Below are 24,661 nucleotides of genomic sequence, written 5' to 3' on the forward strand. Positions count from 1 at the left end.
CCATAACATCTCTGTGGGTCATCCCCATGCACCAGCCCCAAGCATGCTGTATCCTGCGTCAGACATAGACTGGCGATTGAATTCTTACATGATAGTATACATGATAGAATGCCATTCTCCCAAATCATCCCACCCTCTCCCTCTCCCTCTGAGTCCAAAAGTCCGTTATACACCGCTGTGTCTTTTTTCCTGTCTTGCATACAGGGTCGTCATTGCTATCTTTCTAAATTCCATATATATGTGTTAGTATACTGTATTGGTGTTTTTCTTTCTGGCTTACTTCACTCTGTATAATCGGCTCCAGTTTCATCCATCTCATCAGAACTGATTCAAATGAATTCTTTTTAACGGCTGAGTAATACTCCATTGTGTACATGTACCAAAGCTTTCTTATCCATTCATCTGCTGATGGACATCTAGGTTGTTTCCATGTCCTGGCTATTATAAACAGTGCTGCGATGAACATTGGGGTACATGTGTCTCTTTCAATTCTGGTTTCCTCAGTGTGTATGCCCAGCAGTGGGATTGCTGGGTCATAAGGTAGTTCTATTTGCAATTTTTTAAGGAATCTCCACACTGTTCTCCATAGTGGCTGTACTAGTTTGCATTCCCACCAACAGTGTAGGAGGGTTCCCTTTTCTCCACACCCTCTCCAGCATTTATTGCTTGCAGATTTTTGGATCGCAGCCATTCTGACTGGTGTGAAGTGGTACCTCATTGTGGTTTTGACTTGCATTTCTCTGATAATGAGTGATGTTGAGCATCTTTTCATGTGTTTGTTAGACATCCGTATGTCTTCTTTGGAGAAATGTCTATTTAGTTCTTTGGCCCATTTTTTGATTGGGTCGTTTATTTTTCTGGAATTGAGCTGCATACGTTGCTTGTATATTTTTGAGATTAGTTGTTTGTCAGTTGCTTCATTTGCTATTATTTTCTCCCATTCAGAAGGCTGTCTTTTCACCTTGCTTATAGTTTCCTTTGTTGTGCAGAAGCTTTTAATTTTAATTAGATCCCATTTGTTTATTTTTGCTTTTATTTCCAGTATTCTGGGAGGTGGATCATAGAGGATCCTGCTGTGATTTATGTCAGAGAGTGTTTTGCCTATGTTCTCCTCTAGGAGTTTTATAGTTTCTGGTCTTACATTTAGATCTTTAATCCATTTTGAGTTTATTTTTGTGTGTGGTGTTAGAAAGTGATCTAGTTTCATTCTTTTACAAGTGGTTGACCAGTTTTCCCAGCACCACTTGTTAAAGAGATTGTCTTTACTCCGTTGTATATTCTTGCCCCCTTTGTCAAAGATAAGGTGTCCATATGTGTGTGGATTTATCTCTGGGCTTTCTATTTTGTTCCATTGACCTATATGTCTGTCTTTGTGCCAGTACCATACTGTTTTGATGACTGTGGCTTTGTAGTAGAGCCTGAAGTCAGGCAAGTTGATTCCTCCAGTTCCATTCTTCTTTCTCAAGATTGCTTTGGCAATTCGAGGTTTTTTGTATTTCCATACAAATCTTGAAATTATTTGTTCTAGTTCTGTGAAAAATATGGCTGGTAGCCTGATAGGGATTGCATTGAATTTGTAAATTGCTTTGGGTAGTATACTCATTTTCACTATACTGATTCTTCCGACCCATGAACATGGTTCTCCTTTGCTTTTCACTTCCCTTCTTTTCACAGCTATTTGTAAGGCCTCCCCAGACAGCCATTTTGCTTTTTTAAGTTTCTTTTCCATGGGGATGGTCTTGATCCCTGTCTCCTGTACAATGTCACGAACCTCATTCCATAGTTCATCAGGCAGTCTATCTATCAGATCTAGACCCTTAAATCTATTTCTCACTTCCACTGTATAATCATAAGGGATTTGATTTAGGTCATACCTGAATGGCTTAGTGGTTTTCCCTACTTTCTTCAATTTAAGTCTGAATTTGGTAATAAGGAGTTCATGATCTGAGCCACAGTCAGCTCCTGGTCTTGTTTTTGTTGACTGTATAGAGCTTCTCCATCTTTTGCTGCAGAATATATAATCAATCTGATTTTGTTGTTGACCATCTGGTGATGTCCATGTGTAGAGTCTTCTCTTGTGTTGTTGGAAGAGGGTGTTTGCTATGACCAGTGCATTTTCTTGGCAAAACTCTAGTAGTCTTTGCCCTGCTTCATTTCACATTCCAAGGCCAAATTTGCCTGTTACTCCAGGTGTTTCTTGACTTCCTACTTTTGCATTCCAGTCCCCTATAATGAAAAGGACATCTGTTTTGGGTGTTAGTTCTAAAAGGTCTTGTAGGTCTTCATAGAACTGTTCAACTTCAGCTTCTTCAGCATTACTGGTTGGGGCATAGACTTGGATTACTCTGATATTGAATGGTTTGCCTTGGAAACGAACAGAGATCATTCTGTTGTTTTTGAGATTGCATCCAAGTACTGTATTTCGGACTCTTTTGTTGACCATGATGGCTACTCCATTTCTTCTGAGGGATTCCTTCCCACAGTAGTAGATATAATGATCATCTGAGTTAAATTCACCCATTCCAGTCCATTTTAGTTCGCTGGTTCCTAAAATGTCAACGTTCACTCTTGCCATCTCCTGTTTGACCACTTCCAATTTGCCTTATAACTTTGTTTAACCTTAATTATCTCATTTTAAAGTAATATTGTGCATTTGAAATGTGCAGTGTTAGTCGCTTCGGTCATTTCCAACTCTTTGCGACCCCACGGACTGTAGCCCTCCAGGCTCCTCTACCCATGGGATTCTCCAGGCAAGAATACTGGAATGGAGATCTTCCTGATTCAAGGATTGAATTCAGGTCTTTCACGTTGCAGGCAGGTTGTTTACTCTCTGAGCCACCAGGGAAGTCTTTTCTTCATTGAAGTCTCACATTTATTTATTTTTGGCTGCATCAGGTCTTATTTGTGGTACTCAGGCTCAGTAGTTGCCAGGTGGGCTTAGTCCAGACAAAGGATCAAACCCCCGTCCCCAGGATTGGAAGGTAGATCTTAACCACCAAACCACCCTTCCACCACATATAGTCACGTTCCAAGATCCTAGGGGTTAAGACATCAACCTATGAATTTGAAAGAGCAGAGTTGCCTTCAGACCATGACACTTGACCCCTTTATGCTTCCCAGTAGCTGAAACGGTGTCTGGAACACAGTAAGTGCTCAACTATATTCGATGAGCCATATAATGAAAAATTCGGACCTATCTGTAATATTTTACATGACCCAAGATGAGGAATCTTTTATTTACCAGGAATTATCAAAGGGAGACCACAGTATTTGCTTTGGAGGGGGAAATATTTTGTTAAACTACTTAGAATAGAGAATGAGTCTTTAAAGCCATGTCTCATCTATCAGTGCTGCATCCTAGATCATGTTGCAGGAGAAAAGAAATGCAGAGAGAAATTGGGAAGAGGAGAGAGAAGAGAATGGGAGGGGAGGTGGTGAAGGGTTCTGTGAGATGAGAACATCTTCCCTTGATCTGGCCTCACTTTCATATGAAAATCATGAAGTGATGGATGTAGGTGGGTGTCTCATAGAAAGCTGTGAAGGCTTTTTGAAATGATTATTCTTGGTGTAGATTGATTAGGGGGATAAAACAGTTGGCAGAAGCAGGAGACAGAGTGAATCATGGAAGTTTTACTCCACAGAAATTCATTAAAAAAAATGGGTGGTTCCCACAGGGCAGAGAGTCACTGAGTGGTTGTGAGCAGCGCAAGAAGGTGAGGAAGGGGTTTGGGAGATGACTGAGGATTTGCTGTCTTTCCAGGGACAAGGGTACAACGTGGACACCCTCCACGCTTCACACATTCCTCTCCCCTCACCCCATGCCTCCTCCTCACTTTACTGGCCATGTAAACCTGGAAAAATTACCTAACCTTCCCTCTAACGATCTAAAGGCTTGCCAAATAAGTGGAGAAATAAGACACAGGATGAGTCCTTACATAACCTATGTAAAATTTCAGAGGTGAGGTGTTTGACTCTGTTGATGAATTTAAATAACAATCAAGGTAATTAAAAAGAAAAGAGGAACTTCCCTGGCGGTCCAGTGGTTAGGATTCTGCACTTTGAACCACAAAAAACTAAAAGCCCATCGCTATGTGGTGCCGCTAAAAAAAACAAAATTTTTTTATTTTTTTTAATGTTAAAGAAAAGAGCTATTTCTGTAACATCCGGTTTTTTAATATAATAACTAGAATTATGACTGATGACAATTTACCAGGACATATCAGATTTTTAGGAATTTCATATGATTTTTAGAACATACATTAATAACATTTATCCTTCCACTATAACCTTAGAAGGTTTATCGTCACTTGTTTCACAATGACACTCATGTAATTATATGTCTATTTATAATGAGTTTAATATCTTTATTTGAGATGCTTCAGGGGCTCTCTAAAAAAATTCTCAAATTAGCTAGAGGTCAAAAAACTACTTCAGTTAAAATTTGATTAAAGCCCGCAAATATTTCATCAAAGAGGATCATAGGTCTCCGTGAAACAATAATTATCCATCTACCAAAGTGACAATAAAATATTTCAAAAACAAATACAGACACTTACAACAGTGTATTACTGTTATCAAAACTAGGAAACAAAACTTTATATCTGCACAAGCTTACTTTTAATATTAAAATTCACTAGGTTTAAATTTATCCCCATCTTATCCAGTCCGGAAGCCAGAAAAGAAGTCTTTTTTAAAGCTCCTTTTCCACAAACTTTCTATAATTTCCTTTCAGTTCAGTCCAGTTCAGTCTCACAGTCGTGTCCGACTCTTTTCGACCCCACGAATCGCAGCACGCCAGGCCTCCTGTCCATCACCAACTCCCAGAGTTCACCCAAATTTATGTCCATCGAATCAGTGATGCCATCCAGCCATCTTATCCTCTGTCGTCCCCTTCTCCTCCTGCCCCCAATCCCTCTCAGCATCAGAGTCTTTTCCAATGATCACCTCTTCGCATGAGGTGGCCAAAGTACTGGAGTTTCAGCTTTAGCATCATTCCTTCCAACAAACACTCAGGACTGATCTTCTTTAGGATGGACTAGTTGGAGCTCCTTGCAGTCCAAGGGACTCTCAAGAGTCTTCTCCAACACCACAGTTCAAAAGCATCAATTCTTCGACACTCAGCTTTCTTTATAGTCTACTCTCACATCCATACATGACTACTGGAAAAACCATAGCCTTAACCAGATATACCTTTGTTGACAAAATAATGTCTCTGCTTTTTAATATGCTGTCTAGGTTGGTCATAATTTTCCTTCCAAGGAGCAAGTGTCTTTTAATTTCATGGCTGCAGTCACCATCTGCAGTGATTTTGGAGCCCCCCAAAATAAAGTCTGACAATGTTTCCCCATCTATTTCCCATGAAGTGACAAGATCGGATACCATGATCTTAGTTTTGTGAACTTTAAGCCAACTTTTTCACTCTTCTTTTACTTTCATCAAGAGGCTCTTTAGTTCTTCACTTTCTGCCATAAGGGTGGTGTCATCTGCATATCTGAGGTTATTGATATTTCTCCCGGCAATCTTGATTCCAGCTTGTGCTTCATCCAGTCCAGCATTTCTCATGATGTACTCTGCATAGAAGTTAAATAAGCAGGGTAAAAATATACAGCCTTGATGAACTCTTTTTCCTATTTGGAACCAGTCTGTTGTTCCATGTCCAGTTCTAACTGTTGCTTCCTGAATTGCACACAGATTTCTCAGGAGGCAGGTCAGGTGGTCTGGTATTCCCATCTCTTTCAGAATTTTCCACAGTTTACTGTGATCCACACAGTCAAAGGCTTTGGCATAGTCAATAAAGCAGAAATAGATGATTTTCTGGAACTCTCTTGCTTTCTCCATGATCCAGAGGATGTTGGCAATTTGATCTCTGGTTCCTCTGCCTTTACTAAAACCAGCTTGAACATCAGGGAGTTCACGGTTCATGTATTGCTGAAGCCTGGCTTGGAGAATTTTGAGCATTACTTTACTAGCATGTGAGATGAGTGCAATTGTGTTGTAGTCTGAGCATTCTTTGGCATTGCCTGTCTTTGGGATTGGAATGAAAACTGACTTTTTCCAGTCCTGTGGCCACTGCTGAGTTTTCCAAATTTGCTGGCATGTTGAGTGAAGCACTTTCACAGCATCATGTTTCAGGATTTGAAATAGCTCTACTGGAATTCCATCACCTCCACTAGCTTTGTTCATAGTGATGTTTCCTAAGGCCCACTTGACTTCACATTCCAGGATGCCTGGCTCCAGGTGAGTGATCACACCATCGTGATTATCTGGATCATGAAGATCTTTTTTGTAGTTCTTTTGTGTATTCTTGCTACCTCTTCTTAATATCTTCTGCTTCTGTTAAGTCCATATCATTTCACTGGAGTGGCAAGCGGCCAAGAGGAAATACCCCACATCCAAGGTAAGGAGCAGCTGCTGCACTTTGCTGGAGTAGCTGTGAAGAGATACCCCATGTCCAAGGTAAGACAAACCCCAGTAAGATGGTAGGCACAGAGAGAGGACATCAGAGGGCAGACAGACTTCAACCACAATCAAAGAAAACTAACCAATCTAACCATGTGGACCACAGTCTTGTCTAGCTCAATGAAACTAAGCCATGCCATATAGGGCCACCCAAGACATACGGGTCATGTGGAGAGTTCTGACAAAATGTGGTCCAGTGGAGAAGGGAATGGCAAACCACTTCAGTATTCTTGCCTTAAGAACCCCATGAACATGGTGGGGATGCAAACTTGTACAGCCACTATGGAGAACAGTGTGAAGATTCCTTAAAACCTGGAAATAGAACTGCCATATGACCCAGCAATCCCACTGCTGGGCATACACACTGAGGAAACCAGAATGGAAAGAGACACGTGTACCCCAATGTTCATTGCAGCACTGGTTATAATAGCCAGGACATGGAAGCAACCTAGATGTCCAACAGGAGACGAATTGATAAGAAAGCTGTGGTACATATTGAAGGGTTAATGCAACCACAATAGGGAAAGTGGAGATGTGCTGCTTGCAAACAGGATGTTCTGCCAAGGAGAAGGACACAGCCTTGAGATTAATGGTCCCTTGCAAATAAGGGAACGTTCCCTTCTTGTGATAAGGGCTCTGGACAGACTCTGCAGTAAGCCGGAATTTCACTCCCTTTTGCTGTACGATAACATTTATGCACATGCGCTGTACTAAACAAGTTTGGTCATACAGTCTGGAATTCTGTCCAGGGGGGCTGTATAAAAATAAACCGCAAGCCTGCTTGCTTGCGCAGTTATTATTTTTCCTCTGGCCAGAGTGGTGTCTGTCTCTTGTATGTGTGTCTTGTTTTATGTCATTTCACTCGTAATCTCCAGAAATCTCCTACACATATACACAATGGAATATTAGTCAGCCATTAGAAAGAATACATTTGAATCAACTCTAATGAGGTGAATGAAACTGGAGACTATTATACAGAGTGATGTAAGCCAGAAAGAAAAACACCAGTACAGTATACTAACACATATGTGCTCATGTATGGATGTGAGAGTTGGACTGTGAAGAAGGCTGAGTGCCGAAGAATTGATACTTTTGAACTGTGGTGTTGGAGAAGACTCTTGAGAGTCCCTTGGACTGCAAAGAGATCCAACCAGTCCATTCTAAAGGAGATCAGCCCTGGGATTTCTTTGGAAGGAATGATGCCAAAGCTGAAACTCCAGTACTTTGGCCACCTCATGCAAAGAGTTGACTCATTAGAAAAAACTCTGATGCTGGGAGGGATTGGGGGCAGGAGGAAAAGGGGACGACCGAGGATGAGATGGCTGGATGGCATCACTGACTTGATGGACGCGAGTCTGAGTGAACTCCGGGAGTTGGTGATGGACAGGGAGGCCTGGCGTGCTGCGATTCATGGGGTCGCAAAGAGTCGGACACGACTGAGTGACTGAACTGAACTGAACTGAACTTAGTATACTCATAATGGAGTGTAACTATCACCTCTGTCTAGTTTCAAACATGGTCATCACCCCAAAAGGAAACCCCACACCCACTGAGCAGACACTGTCGGTCCACTGGCCATACCTCCACAAGCCTCAACCCCTGGCAACCACTGGTCTGCCTTCTGTGTCTATGGATTTAGTTATTTCGGATGTCTCATATTCCATCTTTCCCACAGGAGTACTGGTTCTGAGAGCTTGTGAGTTGACCCTGCTTTACAAAGTGTTCACAGGCATCAACATTTTGGTTCTCAGTTTCTTCATCCTCTCTGGCTTCATTAAGAGAGACCTGCACAACTGGAAGCCCACAGAACAGGACTACAAACTGAACACATCTGAATCCACTGACACCTCTAGGTTAGGAGGGTTCTCTTGGCCATTGTAATGCCTGCACATTATGGTACAGAGCTGGGAACATGGCGGGGACTAAAGAGACCTGGGCTGATGGATCCTGGTGTCAGGGGATCTGGAGCCCAGGACTTGTGGTATTAAGGGAGGAGTCCAGTAGAGATGGCTGAACCCACCTCACCCACATTCTTCCTCATTCCTTCTCTCACGATAGGTTGGACGATCTGGGTTCTGAAGGGTTTGTGCCCTTTGGCTTTGATGGGATTATCCACAGAGCAGCAATGTCTTTCTATGGGTTTCTTGGTTTTAATTCCATTGCCACTAGAGGTAACATGGTCACGATGTGTCTTATCAGGGATTTGGGCAGAGTTTGGGCTGCCCTTGGGCTTAGGGGTTGGGAGAAGGTTAGCTAGCTTTTGCACATAGAGGAGGGATTTCGACTTTGTGATTTCACCTCAGTGTGTTACCTCCTCCCTTCTAGCAGAGGAAGAAGCCCTAAATCCTCAGCATTCCATCCCCTTCAAGATCATAACGATCTTCATCTGCTTTTTGGTGTATTTTGGTGTCTGGGCGGCACTCACCTTCATGGTGCTCTACTACCAGATTCACCCTGAGAGCCCCTTGTCGCAGGCTTTTCTTCATGTTGAGTGGGGCCCTGCCAGATATTTCACAGCTGTTGGCATCCTCTGTGCCCTTACATCCAGGTCAGTGTCATGGTTTTCTCTCCATCAACTGTCAGATGCTGAGGTATCCCAGCCCTTGAGATTGAGAGACAAGAAGGAAGGACATTTTGCCCCATGTAGAGTAGGGAGCAGAAGACCCAGTTGCTCCTGTTTCTGCATGTCCTCACACAAGTCCCCATTTTCTCTTCTTCCAGCCTCCTGGGTACCATGTTCACCACACCTTGGTTGATCTTTGCAATGGCAGACGATGGGCTCCTTTTCCATGGACTTGCCTGATCATACAGGCAACCCTATCATGGCCATCTTGGCTTCTGGAAATCTTGCAGGTGAATAGACAAAAATCCACTCTTTCTTTGATCAACTTCCTTAACATGCATGTTTCCAAATATTTTTCACTCTCTCCCCACCTTGTTTTGCCCTCCTTCTAGGGGTCATGGCATTACTCTTCAAGCTCACTGAGTTTGTGGACCTCGTGTCAATTGGAACTCTGCTTGCTTACTCCCTGGTGCCTTTTTCTGTTCTTATCCTCAGGTGAGACTCCACTACACCTTGACCTTGGGCTTTGGACTTGTGGAGATTGATGGGGATTAATTCTCTTCTGCCTTCTGAATGTCCTGCTCTGCTTAACTGAGGAAAAGGATAGGTTATATTGTCTGATGTTGGATGAATAGAGGCTACTGTTAATTTTGCCATAATGCCACTAATTCAGCCAGGTGAGAATTCAAGCAAGAAGGAGAAAACAGAGGAGGAAGTTGAGATGAGGACTGAAGTTGAAGAACGTTCTATGGACTCTGTACCTGAGGCAGGAACTTCAAACATCCTAAAGACTGTGTGACCCCATCAGCACCACCCCCACTCTGAAATCTGGGCAGATTGTCTATGGATGTTCTTCCCTGCTTGGTGGACCAGTGGAATTTCTCTTTGGTCATATTCCTAAATTGACAAGATAAGGTGGGAATTTGTCTTTTTCAGTAGAGGAGACTTGTAGCTATGGTGGCCCTTCCTGATGTGGGCAGGCTGGGAAGGGATCTGACCCGAGATCCTGACATCTTGGTCTTCTGGAGTCCAGCCTGTTCTCCTCCTCCTTGACCCCTGCAGTTCTGCTGACCATGTTGATCCTGATCTTGGCCCAGTGGCCCAGACATGCGATCTCTGGAGACCCCGTGCACATAACAGTGGCTGTGCTGCTGCTGCTGCTCATTACTGGGGGGTCAAGGTCATCATCTGGAGGCAGCCCCAGAACCCCTCTCCTCTTCACTTCAAGGTAGGCTACCTTCTGTGCCCAAAGTGTCCACCTTCAGTGAAGAGGGTCTGTGTGCTTTAGGTCTAAACACCCTTTCAGGACCAGGGAAGAAGAGGAGTTACTGAAACCAATGAATGCATCCCTGATCCACACTCGGTGCTTTATATACCCAACCTCAGTAGGCACTGAAGGCAGAGCCTGAATAGAATGAAAGTCTTCCCTCCCACGTGAGGTAGGGTCTCCCTCTCGGACATCTGGGTGTGTTCAGGGATGAACTGACTCTGCCCACAGGTCCCTGCTCTGCCTGTCCTCCCACTGGTGAGCATCTTTGTGAATATTTACTTGATGATGCTGATGACTCCTAGGACCTGGACCCTATTTGGCATCTGGACAGCCATTGGTAAGAAGCTTCCTTGGAAAATAAGACTCCTTGAATGACTGAAAACAACCATCATATTACTACTTCTCCCCTGAACTGTGTCAGACGCCATAATAGGAGCCCTATTGGGCATTTGTAAGTGAGGAGAGTGCCTACTCTTCCTTCTCACTGTCTCGTTTCCCTACTAGGATCTGTCATATACTTCGGATACGGGATCCATCACAGCTTGGAGGAGAACAATGAGCAAGAGCCACCAGCCTCCACCTCCAAGACCTGACAAAAACAACCCTGCTGCTGAGTCATCTTAACCACAGGATGGTTAAGATGGATGCTGTGTGACATTCCCCCATGCACTGGAGGGTCTGCTGGCTCAAGGACACTCTGAGCCTCTATGGAGTGTGAATGTGGGATGCATTTACAGCCATGAATTTTTTGCCAGTGGACAAAGTGACTTTGAAAGTGAAAGTCACTCAGTCACGTCCAACTCTTTGTGACCCCATGGACTATGTCAGTTCAGTTCAGTCGTTCACTCGTGTCTGAATCTTTGTAATCCCATGGCATGGACTATATAGTCCATGGAATTCTCCAGGCCAGAATACTGGAGTGGGTAGCCTTTCTCTTCTCCAGGAGATCTTCCCAACCCAGGGATCAAATGCAGGTCTCCTGCATTGTAGGCGGATTGACCAAGAAGTCTCCTCCTGGTAATTTTCCAATCGCTCACTCACATTTACTCTGCTGTTGGCTATGACTCCCTGATTTTGAGCCCAATCTCAATCCCCATAGGGCTTCCCTTGTGGCTCAGCTGGTAAAGAATCTGCCTGCAACGCAAGAGACCTGGGTTCAATTGCTGGGTTGGAAAGATCCCCTGGAGAAGGGAAAGGCTACCCACTCCAGTATTCTGGCCTGGAGAATTCCATGGACTGACTTTAAAGTTGTACTTTTTTTTTTTTTTTTTTGCCTCAGCAAATGGCTTTTAGGAACTTAGTTCACCAACCAGAGAATGAACCCTGGGGCCACAGCAGTGAAATCTCCAAGTTCTAACCACTGGACTTCTAGGGAACTCCCAATGTTGTCCAGTTTTTATGTAAAATTTAAAAATTATAGTATGTATACAGAAAAGTGCATGCTTCATAAGTGTGCAGCAAGATAAATTTTCACCAAGAAAGTACCACAATGTAATCAGCAATCAGAGAAAGAAACAAAGATATCAACCTGCACACAGGAAACAACTGCTCAGCCATAAAAAAGAACTAAACTCTCCACAAAAGCATAAGCCACTTCATTACATCTTGTGTAGCTGGCTTTTTTAAAGATTGGAGTATTTTAAATCAATTATACTTCAGTTTTTTTTTTTTTTTAAGTTAATGTAACTAAGCCATGCCTGCGGGGCAACCCAAGACGGGCGGGTCATGGTGAGGAGGTCTGACAGAATGTGGTCCACTGGAGGAGGGAATGGCAAACCACTTCAGTATTCTTGCCTTGAAAACCCCATGAACAGTACGAAAAGGCAAAATGATAGGATACTGAAAGAGGTACTCCCCAGGTCAGTAGGTGCCCAACATCCTACTGGAGATCAGTGGAGAAATAACTACAGAAAGAATGAAGGGATGGAGCCAAAGCAAAAACGATACCCAGTTGTGGATGTGACTGGTGATAGAAGCAAGGTCTGATGCTGTAAAGAGCAATATTGCATAGGAACCTGGAATGTCAATCCACGAATCAAGGCAAATTGGAAGTGGTCAAACAAGAGATGGCAAGAGTGAACATCGACATTCCAGGAATCAGTGAACTAAAATGGACTGGAATGGGTGAATTTAACTCAGATGACCATTATATCTACTACTGTGGGCAGGACTCCCTCAGAAGAAATGGAGTAGCCATCATGGTCAACAAAAGAGTCCAAAATACAGTACTTGGATGCAATCTCAAAAACAACAGAATGATCTCTGTTTGTCTCCAAGGCAAACCATTCAATATCACAGTAATCCAAGTCTATGCCCCAACCAGTAATGCTGAAGAAGCTGAAGTTAAACAATTCTATGAAGATCTACAAGATCTTTTAGAACTAATACCCAAAAAAGATGTCCTTTTCATTATAGGGGACTGGAATGCAAAAGGAGGAAGTCAAGAAACACCTGGAGTAACAGCAAATTTGGCCTCGGAATACGGAATGAAGCAGGGCAAAGACTAATAGAGTTTTGCCAAGAAAATGCACTGGTCATAGCAAACACCCTCTTCCAACAACACAAGAGAAGACTCTACACATGGACATCACCAGATGGTCAACACCAAAATCAGATTGATTATATTCTTTGCAGCCAAAGATGGAGAAGCTCTATACAGTCAACAAAAACAAGACCAGGAGATGACTGTGGCTCAGATCATGAACTCCTATTTACCAAATTCAGACTCAAATTGAAGAAAGTAGGGAAAACCACTAGACCATTCAGGTATGACCTAAATCAAATCCCTTATGATTATACAGTGGAAGTGAGAAATAGATTTAAGGGCCTAGATCTGATAGATAGACTGCCTGATGAACTATGGAATGAGGTTCATGATATTCTACAGGAGATATGGATCGAGACCATCCCCATGGAAAAGAAATGCAAAAAAGCAAAATGGCTGTCTGGGGAGACCTTACAAATAGCTGTGTAAAGAAGAGAGGTGAAAAACAAAGGAGAAAAGGAAAGATATAAACATCTGAATGCAGAGTTCCAAAGAATAGCAAGAAGAGATAAGAAAGCTTTCTTCAGCGATCAATGCAAAGAAATGGAGGAAAACAACAGAATGGGAAAGACAAGAGATCTCTTCAAGAAAATTAGAGATACCAAGGGAACGTTTCATGTAAAGATGAGCTCGATAAAGGACAGAAATGGTATGGACCTAACAGAAGCAGAACATATTAAGAAGAGGTGGCAAGAATACACAGAAGAACTGTACAAAAAAAGATCTTCACGACCCAGATAATCACAATGGTGTGATCACTCAACTGGAGCCAGAATCCTGGAATGTGAAGTCAAGTGGGCCTTAGAAAGCATCACTATGAACAAAGCTAGTGGAGGTGATGGAATTCCAGTTGAGCTATTTCAAATCCTGAAAGATGAGGCTGTGAAAGTGCTGCACTCAATATGCTAGCAAATTTGGGAAACTCAGCAGTGGCCATAGGACTGGAAAAGGTCAGTTTTCATTCCAATCCCAAAAAGGCAATGCCAAAGAATGCTCAAACTACTGCACAATTGCACTCATCTCATATGCTAGTAAAGTCATGCTCAAAATTCTCCAAGCCAGGCTTCAGCAATACATGAACCGTGACCTTCCAGATGTTCAAGCTGGTTTTAGATAAGGCAGAGGAACCAGAGATTAAATGGCCAACATCCGCTGGATCATGGAAAAAGCAAAAGAGTTCCAGAAAAACATCTATTTCTGCTTTATTGACTATGCCAAAGCCTTTGACTGTGTGGATCACAATAAACTGTGGAAAATTCTGAAAGAGATGAGAATACCAGACCACCTGACCTGCCTCTTGAGAAATCTGGATGCAGGTCAGGAAGCAACAGTTAGAACTGGACATGGAACAACAGACTGGTTCCAAACAGGAAAAGGAGGACGTCAAGGCTGTATATTGTCACCCTGCTTATTTAACTTCTATGCAGAGTACATCATGAGAAACGCTGGACTGGAAGAAACACAAGCTGGAATCAAGAATGCCAGGAGAAATATCAATAACCTCAGATATGCAGATGACACCACCCTTCTGGCAGAAAGTGAAGAGGAGCTAAAAACCCTCTTGATGAAAGTGAAAGAGGAGAGTGAAAAAGTTGGCTTAAAGCTCAACATTCAGAAAACAAAGATCATGACATCCAGTCCCATCACTTCATGGGAAATAGATGGGGAAAGAGTGGAAACAGTGTCAGACTTTATTTTGGGGGGCTCCAAAATCACTGCAGATGGTGACTGCAGCCATGAAATTAAAAGACGCTTACTCCTTGGAAGAAAAGTTATGACCAACCTAGATAGTATATTCAAAAGCAGAGACATTACTTGCCAACAAAGGTCTGTCTAGTCAAGGCTATGGTTTTTCCAGTGGTCATGTATGGATGTGAGTGTTGGACTGTGAAGAAGGCTGAGGGCTGAAGAATTGATGCTTTTGAAGTGTGGTGTTGGAGAAGACTCTTGAGAGTCCCTTGGACTGCAAGGAGATCCAACCAGTCCATTCTGAAGGAGATCTGCCCTGGGATTTCTTTGGAAGGAACGATGCCAAAGCTGAAACTCCAGTACTTTGGCCACCTGATGTGAAGAGTTGACTCATTGGAAAAGACTCTGATGCTGGGTGGGATTGGGGGCAGGAGGAGAATGGGATGACAGAGGATGAGATGGCTGGATGGCATCATCGACTCAATGGATGTGAGTCTGAGTGAACTCCAGGAGTTGGTGATGGACAGGGAGGCCTGGCGTGCTGCGATTCATGGGGTCACAAAGAGTTGGACACAACTGAGCGACTCAACTGAACTGAATAGTCAACTGGAATTTTCCAGGCAGCTCAGTGGTAAAGAATTCGCCTACCAAGCAGGAGACACAGGTTCGATCTCTGGGCCAGAAAGATCCCCTGGAGAAGAACATGGCAACCCACTCCAGCATTCTTACCTGGAGAATCCCACAGACAGGGGAGCCTGGCGGGCTGCAGTCCATGGGGCCGCAAAGAGTCAGACACGACTGAGTAACAACAACAAAGAGTCAGCTACTACATTTAAGTCCCATTTGGAAGGTCTGTGCCCGATGTTTTTGCATGTGGGTCTCTTGAGGCAGGTCAGAATCTAGTCAGCCCTTCACCAGTACCCTCACGCCCCTATTCACCACTCCTTCCTGCTCCCAGGTTTTCCTTCACCGAAGACTAGAGCTCCTGGCCTCTTACAGCAAGTGTCACTTCTCTGTCTCTGTGCTCAGCTCTCCCAGCCAACAGAGCTCCTGGAAGAAGACCAAGGCACCCTCCCCTTTATCTTCTTCCATCCCTCTGTGCAAGGCTGGACACCAGGCACAATGCTTGTTCCATGCTTGTGTTGCCTGAATTCACATCAGAGATGTTAAGCTGTCCTTCTCCTGGTTGGGGTCCAGCTGGGCTTCGGGATCCCCCACCCTGGAACAATTCAAGTGATGTGCAGGCTGTGGGAAGTTGAGTCATGTAAAAGGGCTGGGAGGGAGACGGTAGTAAGCAGGGTTCCCAGATTTACAGTCTTTCCTTCACAACGTCCTTGATGATCATGTGAATTCAAGTATCCATGAAAATAATCAATAAACAACCTGAAATTGGAATAGGGAAGAGTTTTCTCTGAGCCAAAATGAGTATTATAGCCTGGGTAACATATTCTCAGCTCTTGGGAACTGCTCCACTAAAGCATGGTTTCCAGCATCGTCTTACATCCTATCCAAACATTGAACACACATCAACATGATGGTATATTTCAGCAAGATTTCAAGAGAGACATACTTACTCACTTACTACACTTACAGATAGTGAAGCAATGAACAGCATGCTGCTGCCTGGGAAGTGAAGAAAAAGTGAGGAAGTGTTAGCTGCTCAGTCATGTCTGACTCTTTGCAACCCCATGAACTGAGACTCACGAGGCTCTTCTGTCCACAGGATTCTCCCAGCAAGAATACTGGAGCACGTTGCTGTTTACTTCTTCAGGGGATCTTCCCGACCCAGGGATCAAACCGGGGTCCCCTATATTTCAGGTAGACTCTTTACTGTCTGAGCCACCAGGGAAGCTGATGTCTGGGAAAGGAACATTATCTTCCAGGGAGTGTTAACATGGATGCCATGAGAAGGGAGTTACTCATTCTTATCTTCAAACAGACGTCCTTTACCTCAATGGTTAAAGCAGATGAGCAATGAGGGCTGGACAGGCTGTTTTAGTTCACACAAAGTTCATGCTGAACAGTGTATAAGTCAAGATGACTTCTCCATACCTCAATATGTCAACATTTTCTCCATCACAAGAAGATAAAAATCTTAGATCCACATGATCCAGCAATTCTATCTCTGAGAATATACCCAGAAGAACTGAAACCACACTGGGAAAGAGACAAGTGTACACTCATGTTCACAGCAGTGTTTTTCACAGTAACTAAAACATGAAAGCAACCCAAGTGCCCATTGATCAAATAGTGGATGAGCTAATGTGGTATGTGCCCATGATAGGAACCTAGTGGACCTAGTGAAATAAGTCTGACAGTAAAGGACAAATATTGTTTGATTCCACTGAAATGAAGAACCTAGAGTGGTCAGAGTCATAGAGACAAAAGGTAGAATGGTGATTGCCAGGAACTGGGAAAGGGGAAAGGGGGGGAAAGTTGAACATGTACAGAGTTTCTGTTTTGCCAGAAGAAAAAAATCCTGGAGTTTAGTCGCACAAGAAGTGAATGTATTTAATGTGACTAAACTGCAAACTTAAAATGATTAAGCTAGCCAATTTTATATTATATGTATTTTACCACACACAAAAATATTTGGAACCTCCCCCGAGGGTAACCACAGAGGAGTCGAGCTGATAAGAACACAGCAGATGCTCCCCGCCCACCCAGCCCCAACTAACCCAACCCCACCCCGAACAACTCAGGAGTAAGGACTGTCTTCTGTGCTCAGGACTCCCCACTTCAGTTCTTGGAGATGTCCCAGCTCCAGCCCCACACGGCTTACCCTCAGCCTCTCTGACTGACCCAGGTCTCCAGGCTCTGCTCCAAGGATTCAGTAAGTCTCGGGTCACCCTCTCCTGTAGGAGACTGGGTGCTGAGTTCACATCCTCCCACAGAGACCTCTGCAACCCCAGAGTGCGGGGAGTCAGCCCCGCTCCAGCCTGAGGGTGGAGAGACCCATTTTTCTAGATGAAAGCAGGAGCTGGGAGTGTGTGTGAGTAGAGGTGGGGGTGAGGGGACTGGATCAGAGTCTGGAGGTTGTGACTCTCTTCAACCTAATATTCAAACAATATTAAAGGATACCTTTATATAGGATTATGATACGAATACCGATGTCAGTCTCCTGTATACTGTTGGCCTCCATATCTGAGAATTCCTCTTCTGTGGATATGGGGACAATGTAAGGGACTTGAGAATCCTCCAGTTTTGGTAACTGCAGAGATGACTGAATGGTGACTTACATTAAATTATTGTGTATTTTGGTACACCTAGCAACTCTGTGAAGTTGGCTCTATTGCATATAACCGTGCTAAGTTGTTTCAGTCGTGTCCAACTCTTTGCAACCCCATGGACTGTAGCCCACCAGCATCCTCTGTCCATGGGATTTTCCAGGCAAGAACACTAGAGTGGGATGCCATTTCCTCTTCCAGGGGATCTTCCCAACCTAGGGACTGAAACGAGATCTTCTGCATTGTAAGCAGGTTCTTTACCCATTGCTCAAGCCACTGGGGAAACCCATTACCTTAACAGACAGTTTTTTAATATGTGAAATACATGTAACATAAAATTTCCCATCTTAAACATTTTTGAGTCCAGTTCAGTAATGTGGCACATTTTTTAAGGATTGAAGTCTTTTTCTTTTTCTTTTTTTTTAATTATGAAAGTATGATAACACATTTACAGGAAACTTGGAAAATACAGAATAAGCTTACACATAGTTCTGCTATATATTACAGTTATTCTTTAAGTCAATTAAGATTTTTAGTGGAGTTTATATCACACCTCAAAAATTAATAGGATGAATATGCAGAGAAGTAGAAGTATATAATAGGCCTGAAAAGCACTGTAAACCAATTCAACATAATTAAGATTTATGTAATTTATACATAACAGTATTTATTTTTAATTGGAGGATAATTGCTTTACAATGTTGTGTTGGTTTCTGCGACACATCAGCATGAATCAGCCATAGGTATAAAATGTGGCACATTTTGATGCAATGTTTTGCTCCCCTTGATTCTCTCACACTTCCAGTAAATTTAAAGATATTAAAAGTCTTCTTTTTGTTTGAAGAAACCAAAGCTCACAGATGGAGAACTTTCCTAACATGTCAGTTTGCCTCCTGCTCCCCATATCCCCACTGCTGTGTGGAATTATACTCTCAGGGCAAAGGCAGATGACATTCTCACTCTCTCTTTTTTTTAAGATGTATTTGTTTGGTTGGTTGGTTTTGGTCACACTGCTGCTTGCAGGCTCTCTCTAGATGTGGGAGTTGGGGGGCTACTCTTTGTTGAGGTGCCAGGGTTTCTCATTGCAGTGGCTCCTCTTGTTGCAGAGCTCAGGCTCTAGAGCACAGTCTCAGTAGTAGTGGTGCATGGGCTTAGCTGCTCCTCAGCACGTGGGATCTCCCTGGGGCAGGGATCAAACCTGCGTCTCCTTCATTCACAGGTGGCTTCTTAACTATTGGACTGCCAGGGAAGCCCCTAGATGGACACTGTTGATGGCTTCGCGTCTTTTTTTCTCAGCAGACCATAACCTCCTCAGCTATGTCTAGGATGCTGCTTCAGCATGTTCGCCAGTTTGGTCAGAAGCTGGTGCGCCAGCGGCCACTGGAGACCAGGGCAGAATCAGAGAGACCCACACCTCGTCTGAACACCCTCGACCTGGTGGCCCTGGGCATAGGCGACACCCTGGGAGCTGGCGTGTACATCCTGACTGGTGAATTAGCCAAAGCGAGAGCTGGACCAGCGACTGTCATCTGCTACCTGGTGGCTGCCCTGTCCTGTGTGATGTCTAGTCTCTGCTTTGCTGAGTTTGGGGTCCGGGTACCACGCTCTGGTACTGCGTATCTCTACAGCTACGTCACTGTGGGAGAACTCTGTGCCTTCACCACTGGTTGGAACATCATACTGTCCTTAGTCATCGGTGAGAGGATGGATTGGAGGAAGGGGTGGGGCTTCAGATTAGGAAACTAGGAGACTGGATTTAAGTCTTCACTCATTCATAAGAACTTTGTTTTTGACTTCGTGGGGTGAAGTGGGTATTAGTGGCAGGAAAACTCCACAACTTCATTATTCTCAGCTCTATCCTGCTTTCCTTAAATGATGGGGCAAGAATGCAGAGAAGAGGGAACTGTAGGGATGAGTGAGAGGGAGGCATGGCCCACAGACTAATCCTCTCACCATATTGAAGTCTCTGCCCAGCTGTTGCCTTCATGGGATTTTCCCTGACATCTGGGAAATTAAAATTTCAGCCCTCACCTTCCAGCCCTCCTGGTCCCAACTTCTGGTTATATTTTTCTGGCATGATATTGATTTCCTCCTAGCATATTATTAATAAATAGTTGACCTATTTGTGAATCACCTGGGTCTTCCCACCCCAACCCATGGAAAGAAACTCTTTGAGATCAGGTATTTTGTTTGGGTCCCCTCCTGCCAAAAAATATATCCCCAGGACCCATATTAGGAATCAATTTACATTTGTCAATGAATATTCCTTCATTTGCTACTACAGCCACTGCCTGTATAGCCCGGTCCTGGAGCTACACCTTTGACAGCCTGATTGGGAACCGCATCTCTCAGGTGTTACAGGAGACTTTCTCTCTGCAAATACCCTACTTCCTGCCCACATATTTAGACTTTTTTGCCCTGGCCCTGGTGCTGCTGCTCACAGGTGAGACAAGGGTCAGTGATAGGATGGGAAGAGTGGGGTATGGAGGGGGAGCTGGAGTGGGAAAGTCCTGGGGTGGCAGAATGGTGGGGGATTAGGACTAGAAAGAGGGTTTAGGATAGGAGAGACAGGAAGGCAAGACGTAGACTGTTGTTTCCCACCCTTGGTAACACTGACAATTTGGGCTGGATCATTCATAGGTGTAGGGGTGAGCATTTCAAGTTTTAAAAAATAATTGTTGGATGTTGAGTAACATCTCAGACTTTACTCACTAGATACCAGTGACACCCACCTCCTAAACTGTGAAAAACAGAATGTGTCCAGACATTGTCAAATGTCCCCATGTGGAAAAAAGATCCCCAGCTGACAATCATTTACTTAGACCTATTAAGTTCTTCTCTAATTGAGACGAAAGAAGTGTTGTCTTCTTTTGCTTTTTTCTTATACAAATGTGGTTTTTTTAAATATTTTATTTACTTATTTGGCTGTGTTGGGACTCAGGTGCAGTTCAAAGACTCTCTACTTGTGGCACACAGGCTCCAGAGTTCAAGGGCTCGGAAGTAGTGTTGTACAGGCTTGTTTACTCCTTAGCATGTGGGATCTTAGTTCCCTGATCAGGGATTGACCCGAGTCCCCTACACTGCAATGTGGTTCTTAACCAAAGGGCCACCAGGGAAGTCTGCAACAATGTGTTTTTAATTGAGAAGAAATTAACATAGCATAAAATTAAACATTTTCTTGTTTTCCCAGCTTTATTGATATAAATACTACATTGTACACATTTAAGGTGTGCACATGATGATTCAGAGGATGTATATATTGTGAGATGATTGTCACAGTAAGAAATTAACCATTTTAGAGTGTACAATTCAGTGAGACTTAGTACAGTCAAAATGTGGGGCAACCATCACCTCCATCTAGTCCAAAAATGGTCACCACTGCAAAAGGAAACCCTCTACTCACTGAGCAGTCACTGTCCATCTGTCCACCACCAACAGCTGCCTAACAGCTAGAAACCATTAGTCTGCATTCTGTATCTATAGATTTGGTTATTTTTGATGTCTCATATTCCATCTTTTCCACAGGCGTACTGGCTCTGGGAGCTCGTGAGTCGACCCTGGTTAACAAAGTGTTCACAGGCATCAACCTTTTGGTTCTCAGCTTCTTCATCCTCTCTGGTTTCATTAAGGGAGACCTGCACAATTGGGAGCTCACGGAACAAGACTACAAACTGAATACATCTGGATCCGGGGACATTTATAGGTTAGGAGGATGCTCTTTGTTGCAGTAATGCATGTGTCTATGGTGCAGAGCTGGGAATATGGACAGGAATAAAGAGATCTGGGCTGATGGATCCAGGTGATAGGGGTCCTGGAGCCTGGGACTTGTGATATTAAGGGAGGATCCCAGGAGAGATGACTGAGCACACCTCACCCACAATCTTCCTCATCCCTTCTCTCACCATAGCTTGGGCCCTCTGGGATCTGGAGGATTTATGCCCTTTGATTTTGAAGGGATTCTCCATGGAGCAACAAGATGTTTCTATGCATATCTTGGTTTTGATTTCATTGCCACTAGAGGTAACATGGTCATTGTGTGTCCGTCCCATCAGGGGGTTGGGCACAGTTTGGGCTGTTCTTGGGCATAAGGGTTGGGAGAAGATTATTCTGCTTTGGGACATGGGGAAAGGGATTTGATTTTGTGATATTACCCAGTATATTTCCCTGACTCACTATTTCCACCCTTCTGGCAGGGGGAGAAGCCCTAAATCCTCAGTGGTCCATCCCTGTGAGCACCATGATCACGATCTTCATCTGCTTTGTGCTGTATTTTGGTGTCTCAGCCGCGCTCACCCTCATGGTGCCCTACTACCTGATTCATCCTGCGAGCCCCTTGTCACAGGCTTTTCTCCACATCGGGTGGGGCCCTGCCAGATACGTCATGATTGTTGGCACCTTCTGTGCTCTTACATCCAGGTCAGTGTCATGGTTTCCTGTCTATGTCAGATGCTCAGGATTCCATCCCTTGGACTGAGAGACAAGATAGCAAGACACCTTACTCCATGTAGACTAGGAAGCGGATGCCCCCATCTCTCCTGCTTCTGCACGTCCTCACCCGTGTCCCCGTTTTCTCTTCCAGCCTCCTGGGCACCATGTTCACCACACCTCAGGTAATCTATGAAATGGCAGAGGATGGGCTCCTTTTCAAGGGACTAAGCTGGAGCCTCACCCGCTCACGCACCCACATCATGGCCATCATGGCTTCTGGAAACCTTGCAGGTGGATAAAAAGAACCCACGCCTTCTTTGATGAACTTCCTTAACTTGCATATTTCCAATAATTTCTCACTCCCACCTCACCTTGTTTTACCCTCACTCTAGCGGTCTTGGCATTACTCTTTGAGTTCGGTGACCTTGTGGACCTCGTGTCAATAGGGATCCTGCTTGCTTACTCCCTGGTGGCTTTTTCTATTCTTGTCCTCAGGTGAGACTCCACCACACCTTGACCTGGGGCCTTGGACTCCTGAGGACTGGTGGGGAGGTAAACCTCTTCTGCATTCATGCTGGCTTCTAAAGTCCTGCTCTGCTTAACTGAGGAAACGGATAGACTAGATTGTTGTTGGATGAATATAGGGGCTGCTATTAATATTGCTACAATCCCTCTAATTCAGGTACCAGCCAGATGAGAATTTAAGCAAGAGGGAGAAAACAGAAAATGAAATTGAGATTTCTGAACATGAATTAAGTCCTTTGGACTCTGTACCTGAAGCAGGAATCTCAAGGATTCTAAAGCGTCTGTGGTTCCCGCCCAGGACCACCCCCACCTGGAAATCTGGCTAGATTGTCTATGGATGTGCTTCCCTGCTTGGTAAGCAGTGGGACTTCTCTTTGGTGATATTCTGAAATTGACAGGATAGGGTGAGAATGTGTCTTTTTTAGTACAAGAGGAGTCTGGGAGATATGATGGCCCTTCCTGATGTTGGTGGTTTCAGGGAGGGGTGTGACCCGAGGTCCTGACATCTTTGTCTTCTGAGTCCATCCTGTTCTCCTCCTTGACCCTTGCAGTTCTTCTGCTAACCATCCTGAGCCTGATCCTGGCCCAGTGGCCCAGACGTGTGTTCTCTGGAGACCCCGCGCTCACAACAGTGGCTGTGCTGCTGCTGCTGCTCATCACTGGGGTCACAGTCATCATCTGGAGGCAGCCCCAGGACCCCTCTCCTCTTATGTTCAGGGTAAGTGAGCTTATGTGTCCAAAGTGTCCACTTTGAATGAGTGAAGTTTGGATACTTTATGTCTAAACATGGGAGTTGCTAAAACCAACCCTTCCCTGATCCACACTCAGTGATTTACACACACAATCTCAGTAGGCACTGAACAAACAGCCGGAAAAGGACTGGAGTCTCCCACCACATTAGGTAGGGTCTCCCTTTCAGACATCTGGGATGTGTTCAGAAATTAACTGACTCTGCCCACAGGTCCCTGCTCTGCCTGTCCTGCCCGTGGTGAGCATCTTCGTGAACATTTACTTCATGATGCAGTTGACCTCTAAGACCTGGGCCCTATTTGGCATCTGGATGGCAATTGGTAAGAGGCTTCCTTGGAAAATGAGACCCCTTGAGTGACTAAACCCAAAAACCGCCTAACTCTCCCCTAAACTTGGCCACCATAATAGGAGGCCTATTGTGCATTTGTAACTGGGGAGAGTGCCTACTTTTCCCTTCTCATCATCTCATTTCCCTCCTAGGATTCATCATATACTTTGCATATGGGATCCGACACAGCCTGACAGGGAACAATGAGCAACCATCACCAACCTCCACCTCCCAGACTTGAGAAAAACGTCCCTAGTGATGAATCATTTTAACCATAAGAAATAGATGCTGTGTGGAATGCCTCCATGCACTGGACAGTCTGCTGGTTCAGGGGACTGTCTGAGCCTCTATGGAGTGTGAATATAAGATGTATTTACAACCATGAATTTTTTGCCAGTGGACAAAGTGACTCTACTCATGTACTTTTTTTTTTTTTTTTTGCTACAGTGAATGGCTTTTGGGAACTTAGTTCACCAACCAGAGAATGAACCCCGGGGCCACAGCAGTGAAATCTCCAAGTTCTAACCACTGGACCTCTAGGGAATTCTTAATGTTGTCCAATTTTTATGTAAACTTAAAAAAATATAGTATATATACAAAAAAGTGCATGCTTCGTAAGTGTGCAGCAAGATAAATATTCACCAAAAAAATACCACAATGTAATCAGCAACCAGAGAAAGAAATAAACATATCAACCTGCACACAGGAAACAACTGCTCAGCCATAAAAAAGAACTAAACTCTCCACAACAGCATAAGCCATTTCATTACATCTTGTGTGGTTGGCTTTTTTAAAGATTTAGAGTATTTTAAATCAGTTATACTTCAGTTTTTTATAAGTTAATGTAAGAGTCAACTGGAGCTTTCCAGGCAGCTCA

General features: G+C 44.0%; 1 protein-coding gene and 1 pseudogene across 1 annotated transcript; both read left to right on the forward strand.

The window, feature by feature from the left end:
• The first annotated feature begins 7,974 nt into the window (after positions 1–7,974).
• Positions 7,975–10,885, forward strand: LOC138096939 (cationic amino acid transporter 3-like; annotated as a pseudogene).
• An 8,194-nt stretch (positions 10,886–19,079) lies between these two features.
• LOC138096153 (cationic amino acid transporter 3-like) lies at positions 19,080–24,025 on the forward strand. Its single transcript, XM_068992231.1, is given in 11 exon segments — positions 19,080–19,449; positions 20,038–20,196; positions 21,279–21,456; positions 21,661–21,773; positions 21,947–22,169; positions 22,333–22,472; positions 22,574–22,676; positions 22,864–23,060; positions 23,258–23,424; positions 23,668–23,776; positions 23,937–24,025. Coding segments are annotated over 11 exon segments (1,848 nt in total).
• The last annotated feature ends 636 nt before the right edge of the window (positions 24,026–24,661 follow it).

The sequence above is a fragment of the Capricornis sumatraensis genome, chromosome 20 (genome assembly GCF_032405125.1).
Source record: "Capricornis sumatraensis isolate serow.1 chromosome 20, serow.2, whole genome shotgun sequence".
Taxonomy (NCBI): domain Eukaryota; kingdom Metazoa; phylum Chordata; class Mammalia; order Artiodactyla; family Bovidae; genus Capricornis; species Capricornis sumatraensis.